Below are 13,196 nucleotides of genomic sequence, written 5' to 3' on the forward strand. Positions count from 1 at the left end.
TCCAGAATGACAGTAGAGCTGGGAGTGATGATGTGGGCAAGCCTGGACTCTCAGTACTTCTGAGGTGAATGGAGGCAAATCAAGGCCAGCCTCTGCCACATAGCAAGGTGGAAGTTAGCCTGGGCTACATGAGACCCTGTCTCATTGTTTCATTCACGCGTTTCTAATCTGCTAGTGACTTTTTGTGTGTTTGGGATAGAAACTAAACTCCCTGCTCCTTATAAAGGTCCCAAAGGAGCTGGCCTGCCTCCTATGCTAGCCCACCAGAGACTGCCCCACCCCCACCCCCCTACTGTGCTCTGGTCATGGTGTCCTTGAGACCATTTCCTCTGCTTCTCCTTCAGAGCTGTCACTCTCCCGCATCCTCACCTGCATCCCCAGGACTCTACTTCAAGGGGCCACTCCCCACCGTACCATCTCCAGTGTCACTGATGCCAAAGCATTTATGAGCCTGCAACTCTCACTTATCTCTCAGTCTTCACTAAGATGTCACCAGACTTTGTGTGTGTGTGTGTGTGTGTGTGTGTGCGTGCGTGTGTGTGCATGTGGTGTCTCTGGGACCACCAAGACCAGCAGAGCAATGATCCCCGCAAGACGAGGAGATAGTTTGGTTCAACTCAATAAGTCACAGGTGTTGGATCAAACTTGGTCAAAAGAATCTACTGACCCCAAGTAGATTTTTTTGTTTTCTTGGTTGTTGCTGTTTGGTTTTTCAAGACAGGTTTTTTTCTGTGTACCCTGGCTGCCCTAGAACTTACTCTATAGACCAGGCTGGCTTCAAACTCAGAGATCCTCCTGCCTCTGGGATTAAAAGTGTGTGCCACCACCACCCAGCTCCAAGTAGTTTATTTTAGGCGTATTTAAGCACAGCACAATTTGGTGAAAACTTTTCTGGCAATGATTAACTAGATCCCATGCGCACAATAAGGCTTAAACTTGACTGCATTAAAACTCTTTGTAAAGTACACGTGACGCCTCCCGTAAAGATGACTGACCACATGTGACACCTTCCGTAAAGATAGGTTGACAAGTTCACAATAAGGGTCTAGGGGAGGATCAGGTGCGGTCTCGGCCATACAGATATTGAAAAGGTCACCAGGCTATTAACTGTGTCCACTCCCAGCCTTCTGGGCAGATAGCAGATTATACGCATCTCTCTTTAAAGGGACAACCCTATGTGTTTAACATTCCTGGTTGTCCCCCATCACACACACACACAGAGTGAGTGTCCTGAGTCACAGAATGGCGTATAGTATGCACTCAATAAAATGTTTTGAGAGGTGTGCAAGATGGCTCATCAGGCAAAGGCTGCCAAGCTTGATGTCCTGGGTTCTGTCCCTGAAACTGACATGGTAAGGAAAAGATCAACTCCTATGAGTTGCTCTTTCATTTACACACACACACACACACACACACACACACACACACACACATCCCTCTGCCACACAGAATAAATAAGTTCATGTTTGTTGTCTGAATGCATAAGCAAATGAGTAAATGAATAGGCAACCCAGAGACTTTTATTGGAAAATCTTTAATTTAGGCATATCATCCTCCACTGCTGCGGGCTAGATAATAGGGCAGGAGTCAGGAAGGATGTGGGAGATGGTAGGAGCAGCACCTCTAATTCTGTGCTGTGGGCTGCACAGCATGGGACCAGGAAACTTTAGTTATGACCTCCAGGTGCTAACCTCTGCCTGGGCATCCTTCCATGCTTGGCGGACCGTGAGCTTCACTTTGAAGGGGTCGATCAGAAAGACCACCTTGGGGTCACCCTCCAGGCTGGGCAACTGCCCATCATCTGGCACATCCAGGTCAAACCTCTGCAGCAGGCAGGCCATGAAGAGGAAGAGTTCTTGACGGGCCAGAACCTCTCCGACACAGGAGCGGGGCCCTGCTCCGAAGGGCAGGTAACTTAATGAGGGTGTAATGAGATGGCTTCCAGTCGGGTCTAAGAAACGCTCTGGAGACAGAGGGAAGCATCAGCCAGAGACCAAGCTTTTGCCGAGAACCTCAACCCACTTTTAGGCCATGAAGAAATTAAGTATTCAGGAAGGATGGAGAGAGAGGAAGAGGTCGCACCAGGAGAAAACATCACCATCCAAGAGAAGAGGGACGGGGCTACTGGGAGACAGGTGCCTGCAGACTTCCCACAGAAGTGATTTGAGGAGTTGGAAAGTCCAGTTATGAAGAGTTGGGGCAATCTTCAGGAGAATGGAAATGGCAACAGGCCTGTGGGATGCAGCCAAGACTTTTCTAGTAGCAAGCCTAGTGGGCAGGAAGGAGGGTTGTCCCAGTGGAGCAGAATCCAGGCTAGCTGTGTGGCCCAGGGGCCAGGCTAGGGCAGACAGACACTCACCAGGCATGAACTGATCTGGCTGGTCCCACTCCTCCTCACTGTGGTGCAGCGCCCACAGATTGATGATCACGTGTGTGTCCTTGGGGATGGTAAACTCGCCAACACTGACCCAGACAAGGAGGAAGAAAAGGAATAGTATCTTTCCCTTCATGCTCAGCCCCTAGAGTCCCCTTGGGGAAAGAATCTTCTAGGCCTTCATTCTCACGTACTCCTCAGTTTCTGGCTTCTGCCAGGGTTGCACTTAGATCCAGCCTTATTGGCTTGTTAAGTGCTTGCCTCTCAACCTTATGTATGTGGACATTTGTGCTTGTCAGTACATGGGTGTGCCTCGGAAGCTGGTGTGTGTGTATGTGTGCGTGTCTGTGAGTGTATGTATGACAGCTGTCTGATGAGCTTGGAACATTGAGCACCCTGTCCTTCAGTCCAGACCCATGTCTCCAGGGCACCAGGAAGTTTGGAGGGAAAGCCAGATGGAGCTGCAGCTTAGTCAGTGGAGATCAGGGTGGCGGCAGATGCAGCTGTTACGATGGCCAGGGTGGGGTGATGGACAGCCATCACCATTTGACAATAGGGTGATGAGCAGCTAAGGGCAGGTGGGACATGGATGGGGGACCAAATAGGCTAGCTAAAGGCTGCATCCTAGGCTGAGTGTCTTGGTGAGAAAGACGTACCTTGAGTCAATGTTAGCCTTGTGGGGGATGAGTACGGGGGCCACTGGTCTGATGCGAAGCACTTCTCGGATAGTGGCCTCAAGCATGAGGAGGTGATTTCGGTCATTGAAAGTTGGTGTGCAGTTGAAACCGATATTCTGGTCAATCTCTTTTTGGATCTTCTTCATCACCTGAGGACCAGAACAAGGTCACGTGACCAGGTTGTTCTCGTCTAAGAGGGAGGCGGGCTTAGCAGAACCCAGCGGTCACAATCCCGACAAGATTCTATCCAGTGATGGTTCTGCAGCCTAGGCCTTGTTTCTAGAAGATGGGGCAACATTAACCCAGGGTCAGAGTCAGCCATTGCTTGTATGAGAGGTGGAGCAGGGTTATCTGCACAGAGGGCTCCAGGCATTGCACCCCAGCAAAGTGGGGCTGGTTGGATTCCATAGGAAGACAAGAGTCAGGAGATACTCACCTCAGGATTGTGCAGCAGGAAAGCCACAATCCAACGCAACACCGAGACGGTGGTCTCTATCCCGGCCCCAAAGATGTCTGCCACGGTGGAAAGGATGTGCCTGTCTGAAAACGCATTTGAAGCCTGGTCTTCGCTGCTGTTGTTATTGTCTGCATTCATCTTGGCTTGGATCAGAATGTCTGTCAGGCTGGAGATGGCGTCACTGCTGAATTTCTCCTGGAGTGGGAGGTGAGGATGAGGAGGGAGTCCCACTCCCATAACCCTGCCATGCTCCGTCTTGGACTAGAGACAGCAAGGTCCCCTGCACTTGAGAGTGGAGAGGGGCTGGGCAGGACCTGTGAGTTTGCAGAGGCAGCAGGAGCCCTGGGTCCCTTCTAAGAACTTTCTCGATTTCTCACTTTTCCACTCCCATTCATGGATAAGTCAGTTCCTAGCGGTAGCGTGTGATGTGCCAGGCCCCTGCCAGGCCCTGGAGCTCCTACAGTGTCCACAGTGTGCCCGTGTCTGCTCTCACAACACCCTAACCTCCTATTCGCCTCTGCCCTAGCTCTTACCTTGCATTTTTCCAATATTTTAGACAGTACTTCATCTCGAACTTTAACATAACTCTTTATCGTGTCCAAGGTTTTATTGGGAAAAATCTGGAAACAGAAGGAAATGTCAAATCCATCTATCCAGCTAAGAGAATTCTTTCTGGAGGCAGACCATAGTTTTCTCTTTAAGAAAATCCCCCACCCCAGCCTGGACCTTCAGCTGGGAAGGCAAGATAACGAGAGGATGAGATTACATGGCCAAGAAGGACAACTTAAAACAGTGGAGGGCAGGGTGGACTCCTCATCCCCTCCACATTCAATTCACTAAACCCCGACAGCTGCGCGCCCTCCCTTTCCCATAGGACAGAGACTGAGGCAAGTCCCTCAACTAGGTTCAGCTGGTTTTTCTCATCTGGACCAAGAGGATAATTTGACATACCTCCAGGGGGATCCTAATGATTAACAGCATGCTCGCTGCAGGCACATGCCAATTGGAAAGTGATAAGAGTATAAATATTAAGATACAGGATTTAAAAAGGAGGGCATCACGGGACATGCTATAGTCCTAGTACTTGAGACTTGGAGGTAGGGGGACCAAAATCTCAAGGTCATTCTCAGTTATATGAGCAGTCCGAGGTCAGCCTGGGCTACAGGAGAGCCTGCCCTGAGGGAGAGGTGCCAGTGAGCTGTATGCGGCTGCAAGAGGCCCAGCAGACAAAGGTGGGATGAGAAAGGTGGTCGAGGGAACCGGAAGCACTGGAACACGGTCCCGGTGGGATCCGGACGTGGAGAGGTGTTCTCACCGTCAACCAGGGAAATATGTCCACCAGGTTATCATGACCCAGGCCGTCCAGGATGCCCTCCGTAAAGGTCTTAATGGTGGTCAGGATCGGATCGTTGTTCTCGTAGGAGATGCTGAAGCAGATGGCACAGATGATGTTGGTTACTGACATGAACAATGGCTGGGACAGATCGATGGACTCCTGGTTGTGGGTGAGCAGCAAGTCACACAGTGAGCTGGCTTCCTGGCAGACTGGGGAGAGAGGGAATGCTAAATGGAGGAACTGATCAGCCACCAGGGCTGATGGTTATCCGGGATGGCCACGGGGTGGCAGCAGCCGCTAAGGAATGACTGGACCAACCCAGCTCTCCAGCATCCTTTCCCAGCTCCCCAGCCCCAGCCCAAGCCTCTCACTCACTGATCTTCTCCAGTTTCTGGTCACCATCCCTGAACAGGGCAAAGGTGCTGAGTGCCAACTTTCGGTGCAGCTGCCAGACACCACTAGAGTCGGCAAAGGCGATGCCTTTTCCTTGGTCCGACAAGAGGCTTAGAGTCACCTTTGGAGAGCAGACAAGACTGTAGGAATTATTAGGCAACCCCTGGAACTCTCTGGCTTCTCCCTGGACCTGAAGGACTGACCCAAGGGCTGCTCTCCTCTTACTAGGACAGCCCTAAAGTCGTCCTTACAGTCCCATGAAGGGTGATAGTGAGGAGATAGAAGGAGCCCTGAATTTGAATGCAAGAGTTCTGAGGTTCAGTTTATCAGTAGGATGTCCTCTGGGCCTCTCTACTTAGGTTCCTGACCAGAAGAGGCAGCTACGGGCTGGGAAAGCTAGGCATACCTGTCTTAAGGACAGGGAGACTGGGAGATTTCGCTACCTTTCCCACCACCATCAGACTGCTAAAGGTCACAGAATTCATGCCCTTTCTTTCTCTTCTCACTGCTGGCCTGTGAACCCAGCCTTAAACCCGCATTTGACGACAGCAAGTGTTTGAGCTGTCTCCTCTGAAAGGCACTTCCAAAAGCACAAAGGCCCAAAGTCTCCCTCTTACACCCCTGACCCTCCAAGCCCCACCTGGCCCAGCCTCTTTTATTCTTTTGTTTCTGAGAGGAACCCCAAATCTGGGAAAGCCTGGTAGTGGGGCAGGCTGCTCTGGCTGACTAGCCCAGGGTAAATGATTCTATTTTGCCTGCTCAAAGCTGAGGCCAGTTGTGCTTTATTGGGGTGCTCAAGGGAACCCCTGCACCAGGGTTACAGGAGCAGGGGTGTTGTTTGTAGGATGGCTACTCAACAGTCAGCACAGTGAAGTCAGAGGCCTTGAGATACTACTATATGTCCCTGCTCCCTGTCCCCTCGCCCCCTGTAATCTCCCCCAGCTATCTGTGAGCCAAAGCCACACGCTCAGGGAAACGGCAATCTTAGCCTCCCCCTTCCCCCCCTCCCCCACTGGGGCCAGCTGCTTCTCCCAGCATCTTCCTGTGGACGATGCAACCACTGCCCCGATTTTCCAACAAATGTAACAGTCATACCTATGGAGAACTTTAGCTCTGTGCCTGGGCGATGGGCTTTGTCAGTGCGTTCTAGAATGACTATCATACACTAGAGGGAAGAGTGGAGTAAGGGCTCCCTAACTCTGCAGGTCCCTGCACCACCTTGCTGGACAAGCCACTCAAGAGGTCTCCCTCCTTCCCAGTTTAGAGACTGGAGAAGGTCTGAGGGAGTGGTCCCACTAGTCCGGTTTGGGAAAAATGAAGAACTGTACGATCCCAGGGGCTGAGCGGGGAGGGCTGGCACTGCTTACCATTTGTGGCCGACCGGAGAATTCTTTTCCTTTCTTAACGAGCACTTCCTTGGCCAGCTGATACTGGCCGATGATCACAGTAGGTGTGGTACCCAGATAAAGAGAATAGATGGGACCATATCTTTCCTGCAGCTTGAAGAAATTGACATGCATATGCCCATGTCTGGGGAGAAATGGCAGGCTGCCCACAACGGGCAGGAATGGGAGGCTCTTGGGGTACTTGGCGCAAAGTGTCTTCGACTTGCGCCAAAAGAAATAGGCTAGGATGAGCATCAAGAGACCCACAAGTTCCCACATGGTAGCCCGGTGTCGGCTGATGGCAGCCGTGGAGCAGAGAAGCTGCAGCAGCTCCAGCGAGGAAGGAGGACTTTTAAAGACGTCCCTGGTTGTCACCTTGAAGTTGTGTTATCTCTTGGCCGGTAAAAGTTTATCCTGGAATGAATCCAAGCCTGAGTCCTCACCCAGAAAAGGGAGAGAGAGGGAAGGCGGCCTCCTCAAGGGCTGGCCCAACTTCAGGATGAACTCCCGGAGGAGGAACAGATCATTCCCCTGGGGCTCCTGCGTGACGGAACATCCCAGAGGCAAACGGTATCACAATGAGATCAAGGTTTCAGAGCCTGCATGCTCTTATGTCAAAAGTGCTGCATAGACAGTAATAATGTCATCAGGTTGCAGCAAGTCAAACCCGTCCAAGACACTTAAATCTTATTATTTAATAGCTAACAAGAATGAGCTCTCCAAAGACCAGTCTGTGTAAGGCCACACAAGACAGTGATGACAAGAGCCCAGATGGCCTGTCTTGGTGGCTGCTCAGGTATTCGGAGCATCAGCTCAAGTGCCATTTCAAGTTTCTGGTCCAATTCCAATCTAGCTTGGTCACTTTCTAGATACATTATCTTGAGTGAGCTACTTAACCTTTTCTGGGGAAAAATCATTTTATTATGTTACTATACATAAAACATAAAATGTATCATTTAAAATACTTTAACTGAGGGCTGGAGGGATGGCTCAGTGGTTAAGTGCACTCACCGGCTGCTCTTCTAGAAGACCCCGGTTTGATTTCCAGCACCCACATGGCAGCTCACAACTCTGGGTCCAGGATCCAATGTCCTCTTCCAGCCTCTGCAGGCACCAGACACATACGACATGCATCCCTTAACTAGTAGAAAAAGCATAAGACCACATTTCAGAGTAGCATTTTAATCATTTATCAACTGACAAACATGGCATTTGATTTGATTGTCAGTCTGTCACACGTGTATGTTCATTCCTTCCACTCTGTGGGTTCTGGGGCTCAAACTCAGATCATCAGGCTTGGGTGACAAGTCCCCTACTCACTGAGCCGACCCCCTGGCTCTTTTGTCATTTTTAAATGTACGTTTTGGCTAGGGCACGGCGTTATACACCTGTAACCCCAGCACTCAGGAGGCAGATGCCCGAGAGTCAGGCCAGCCTCTGTTTCACAGGGAGTTTGAAGCTATCCTGGGTTATGTAAGACTATGTCTCACTCAAAATCAACAGCAAAAAAACTTTCCCTTTTAGGAGTATAAAGCTTGTGCTCATTGCTACACAACTATCCAAGACTTACATCACTCCATGGCAGCTCTGGAGTCCATAATTAATAACTCTCAATTCTCTGCTCCAGACCCGGACACCTCTAATCTATTGTCTGTCTACTAACATGCCTATTCCTTGTTCTAGATTGGTTTCTATTGCTGTGATAATGACCATGACCCAAAGCAACTTGGAGAGGAAAGGGTTTATTTGACTTACACATCCCAGACACAGTCTGTTGAGAGACACTAAGGCAGGAATCTGGAGCAGGAGCTGAAGCAGAGGCCTTGGGGTAGTGATGCTTACTGGCTTGCTCCCCACGGCTTGCTCAACCTGCATTCTTATACAACCCAGAATTGCTTGTCCATGGGTGGCACACAGAGCGAGCTGGGCCCTCCCACATCAATAATTAATCAAAAAATGATCCCACAGACTTACTTATGGGCCAATCTGATAAGGCATGACTTATCTGAGATTCTTCTTTTTCCAGGTTATGTCTAGGTTTGTGTCAATTCGCAAAGCTCAGCTGACCCCTTGACAACTTGACACACAAACACATCACTATTAAAACATAACCTCTCCTTTTCTGCTCCCCAAGATCTCTAAGATCTCCTATTAATATCAACGTAACAAACACTATAAAACTGATATAACTTTAAAAGTCCTTACAGTCCTTAAAAAAATTGACATTAAAAAGTTCAAAGTCACGGCCCAGGCTTTAATGTCAGCACTCAGAAGGCAGAAAGTGGATCTCTATGAGTTTGAAGTCAACTTGGCCCACATAGTGAGCTCTAGACCAGCCAAGGGTACACAGTGGGGAAAAAAAAAGTCCAAATTCTCTTAAGTGTAAGATTGAAAATGTTACATACTTTCTTACTCCAAGAGAGAAGAAACAGGGCAACCATAATCAAATCAAAGCAAAATTCAATTTCAGAGCACAACTATGCCTGACATATGGTACTCACCATCTTTTGAGCACCAAAGGGTGCTCCAGTAGACATTGCTGTGTCTTACACTCTGGAAGGCTCCACCCCTCAGCTGCTGTTGTTAATGGTGGTCATGCCATAGTATGGTATCTTCAGTATGCTGGGGCCTCCACGGTTACTGAGGCAACACCATCCCCGATGGCCTCTTCTAGCCTTCCTTCAGGGACTCCAGCCCTGCCACATAGTGCCCAAACCTCAGCTGTTCTCTATGATTCCTTCATGACTTCAAAACCAGTACCACCTAGTGACTTTTACACATAACCAAGTTAGGCTGGTGCTATGGAACAATGGTCTTGTACCCTGTAAGGATTTGTCATTTGTATTGGTCTAATAAAATGCTGATTGGCCAGTAGCCAGGCAGGAAGTAGAGGCGGGGCAATGAGAACAGGAGAATTCTGGAAAGAGGAAAGTCTCAGTTTGCTATTGTCACCCAGATACAGAGGAAGCAAGATGAGAATGCCTCACTGATAAAAGGTACCAAGCCACGGGGCTAACACAGACAAGAATTATGGGTTAATGTAAAATGTAAGAATTAGTTAATAAGAAGCCTGAGCTAATAGGCCAACCAGTTTATAATTAATGTAGACCTCTGTGTGTTTCTTTGGGACTGAACAGCAGTGGGACCTGGTGTGACAGAAACCTCTGTCAACAGAACCTGCCTTCTTCTGTGATGACTAACACCAGAAATGCCTACTCTCTTGGGGCTGTGAATGCTCTGGTAATATTGAATCAGTGTTATACAGATTGAACTGAGGATTTTCACCAGAAGCTGAGGATTGTTTTAAGGAAGCTCTACCAATAAAACCCAAGGAGCCCATTGGGTAGAATATTGTAGTGTGGAGCCTGAGCCACGTTCCCACCTCCCCGCTCCCGGCTGCCTGGCTAGCTTATGCCCCGAAATAACAACACACAAACTGTATTCATTTAAACACTGCCTGGCCCATTAGCTTCAGCCTCTTAATCACATCTTGATTAACCCATATCTAATAATCTGTGTAGCACCACGAAGTGGTGCCTTACAGGGAAGATTCTAGCGTACGTCCATCTTGGGCCAGTGCTTCACCGCGTCTGACCTGGTGGCTGGCTTCATGGCATCTGTCTCACTTAGGAGAGGCGTGGCATCTGTCTCATTTAGGAGAGGTGTGGCATCTGACTGAGCCATCTACTTCACTTCCTTTTTCCTGTTCTGTCTACTCCACCCACCTAAGGGTGGGCCTACTAAATGGGCCAAGGCAGTTTCTTTATTAACGAATGAAATCAACACAAACAGAAAACTCTCCCACATCATTTCCCCCTTTTCTGTTTAAACAAAAAAAGAAGGCTTTAACTTTAACATAGCAAAATTACATATAACAAAACAGTTATCAAGTAAGAATTACAGTTACAATATTTATATCTATTTTATCTTTTATCATAACAAAGGAAAACAACTATAACTATCTATCTATTCTTCAACTCCATCATAGACTCCAGAAGGATATAATATTACCCAGGTGAACAAGAAGTAAGCTACTTCCAAAACTCTAGAAATCACAGAGACATCTCGCTGCCTGGACAGTCATTCAAAGTTCCTCTGTACCGTTGGGGCATCCATCTTTGGCCTTCAGGCCCATAGTATCCAGAGACATTTCCATGAAGGCGGAAATTTCGAAGGCATTTCAGTCACTATCTGTTGTGTCCTTCAGAATGTCTCACAGACTCTTTCATGAGTCAGGAACCCCGAAAAACCATCTGACCTTTAGGCAAGTTCAGCAGTCCTCTCTCTGAGGGTTCTCTGTGTCTAGTTTATACAACAGTCCAGGCAAGAGCAGTTTCTTGCCCAAATGGCTATCAAACTCCATAAGGAGCCTCTTTGATGCCCATCTTCCTCTTGAAGTAGATTGGTGCTGCCAGGAGCAGATGTGTCTCGTCCTGAAAAGCCCTAAGTTATTAAAACATTAAATATCATATTCTGTAGTCTTTGAAAAATATGAAGAATGCCTATCTAACTGAAATATATCTCTGTATATCTAGAAAATCTAATTAACATGACTATAAGCTTTACTATTATCGATGATTATTCATTAGCATCCTATATTTCTTAATTATACATTACATTCTTAAAAGAACTACACAATCACAATACCTTAATCAAGAGCAGAAATATATATACATATATCAAAATTGACCTTAAGTTTAAATCACTAAAGCAAAATCCATATCAATGCAAATTATTCATATCTATATCATATCCCCCCTTTAAATGTAAAAGAACATTTGTAAACAATATTTGGGAACATGGGTGCAGTTATTTCTTTCCAAACTGCTTCCTGCTGAATGGGGACGCTGTTAGTCAGATCTTTCATGGTGTAACCTGTGTGCCAGGTTCATCTCAGTCATCAGTTGGGTGAAGTAATTTTCTGAAGGTATTCACAGCAACCTTTCAGGAGGGCGTTGTCTATCATACCATATTGGGATAGAAGCAATCCACAGGGTTTTATTTTCTGTAAAAACAAAAGAAGAATCTTATTTCCAAAGTATCATAACCTTAGATCCAAATTCTGAAGTCAAGGTATTTTCAAGATATCTTTCTTGGATTAGTTCAGCAGCATTTATAAACAAATATCTTTGAGCAGCTGTTGCTTCTTCCTCAGCATTCAAACAATCCAAAGAGAGCATAATAGTATACAGTATCAAGATTCTCTGTGTATTTTACATCTTATACGACTTTATTTTAACCTCTATTTCATTTATTTTTACTTTTATTTTTTAAGACAGGTTCTCTGTATATCTTTGTCCTGGAATAACTGTAGACAAGGCTCTCCTTGAACTCATAGAGATCTACTTGCCTCTGCTTTCCAAGTGCTGGGATTAAAGGTGTGCTCTACAACACCTTGAACTCACAGAGATCTGTCTGTCTATGCCTCCCAGGCATTGGGATTAAAGGCGTGTGCTACCACACCTTGAAGTCAGAGAGGTCAATCTACCTCTGCCTCCCAAGTGTTGGGATTAAAGATGTGTACTACCACACCCAACTACTTTCTTTCTTCCTTTTTTACACTAAGAACTTTAACCTTTAGCATGCATATATTTTTTTAAATATGTATTTATTTATTATGTATACAGTATTCTGTCTGTGTGTATGCCTGTAGGCCAGAAGAGGGCACCAGACCCCATTACAGATGGTTGTGAGCCACCATGTGGTTGCTGGGAATTGAACTCAGGACCTTTGGAAGAGCAGGCAATGCTCTTAACCTCTGAGCCATCTCTCCAGCCCCCATGCATATATTTTTAACACACTGTAAACCATTTAGAGATTTTTTTTGTCTTTGAATCTCTCTTTACTGTATATCTCTCTTTTTCTGACCACACGAGTCTTTAATTTACCAAGCAACATAGGTAGGACCAAAGCCATGGCCTTGACAACTAGATCCAGCCCATTCCCTAGCTTTCCAGCCTCATGGCAGAGGTACTGGCTGTAGCCATGTTTATCACCACAACTCTGTGGCGGTTCAAGGTCCCTGCCAGCAAGCAAGCTGCAACAGTGTTAAACAACAACCAAAAGCTCCGTAGTCAGGACCGCCTGCTTGAAAGAGTCAGAGTTTGCCCTGGCATGACGGCCCAGAAAACCGGCATTTTAAAACGGCACAGCTTTTTTCCTGCTACGGCTGAAAACCGAAAACCTTGCATTCAGCTTTTCATCAACACGGTTTAAGTGTTCATGACAGGACCTCTTAAAAGAGCTGCAGGGTTTTGCAGCTGAAGCTGAGCCAGGAAGTCTCTCTTAGATGAGAGTGCTTGTTAGCCTCTAGCAAGCAGAACAGACCCGAGAAATTGCTGCTACCAAGAAAATATGCTTTACTCTATTCTCTCCCAAGCTTTCTCAAGATTTCTGTGGATTCAGTTATCCACGTTGGGTGCCATTCTGTAGTGTGGAGCCGCAGGCCATGTTCCCGCTGCCCCGCTCCCAGCCACCTGGCTAGCTTATGCCCGAAATAACAACACACAAACTGTATTCATTTAAACACTGCCTGGCCCATTAGTTTCAGCCTCTTACTCACATCTTGATTAAC

The 13,196-nt window shown here is 47.3% G+C and overlaps 1 protein-coding gene across 6 annotated transcripts; it reads right to left on the reverse strand.

Moving 5' to 3' along the window:
• Positions 1-1,518: 1,518 nt before the first annotated feature.
• LOC119802303 (steroid 17-alpha-hydroxylase/17,20 lyase) lies at positions 1,519-9,503 on the reverse strand. 6 transcript variants are annotated; one of them, XM_038313306.2, is made up of 10 exons: positions 9,124-9,503; positions 7,634-7,763; positions 6,605-6,736; positions 5,220-5,358; positions 4,824-5,053; positions 4,042-4,128; positions 3,488-3,703; positions 3,031-3,200; positions 2,360-2,463; positions 1,519-1,963 (listed from the first exon to the last, which is right to left on the reverse strand). In XM_038313306.2, the coding sequence occupies exons 2-10, from the start codon at positions 7,754-7,756 to the stop codon at positions 1,671-1,673; spliced, it is 1,494 nt and encodes a 497-aa protein (XP_038169234.1). In that variant the 5' UTR covers positions 7,757-7,763; positions 9,124-9,503; the 3' UTR covers positions 1,519-1,670. The 6 variants fall into 6 exon arrangements, with proteins under 6 accessions (XP_038169234.1, XP_038169226.1, XP_038169217.1 ...); XM_038313298.2 differs by lacking the exon at positions 9,124-9,503 and adding an exon at positions 8,378-8,818; XM_038313289.2 differs by lacking the exon at positions 9,124-9,503 and having other exon boundaries at positions 6,605-7,036; positions 7,634-7,764.
• Between the last annotated feature and the right edge of the window lie 3,693 nt (positions 9,504-13,196).

This window comes from Arvicola amphibius, chromosome 1 (genome assembly GCF_903992535.2).
Source record: "Arvicola amphibius chromosome 1, mArvAmp1.2, whole genome shotgun sequence".
Taxonomy (NCBI): domain Eukaryota; kingdom Metazoa; phylum Chordata; class Mammalia; order Rodentia; family Cricetidae; genus Arvicola; species Arvicola amphibius.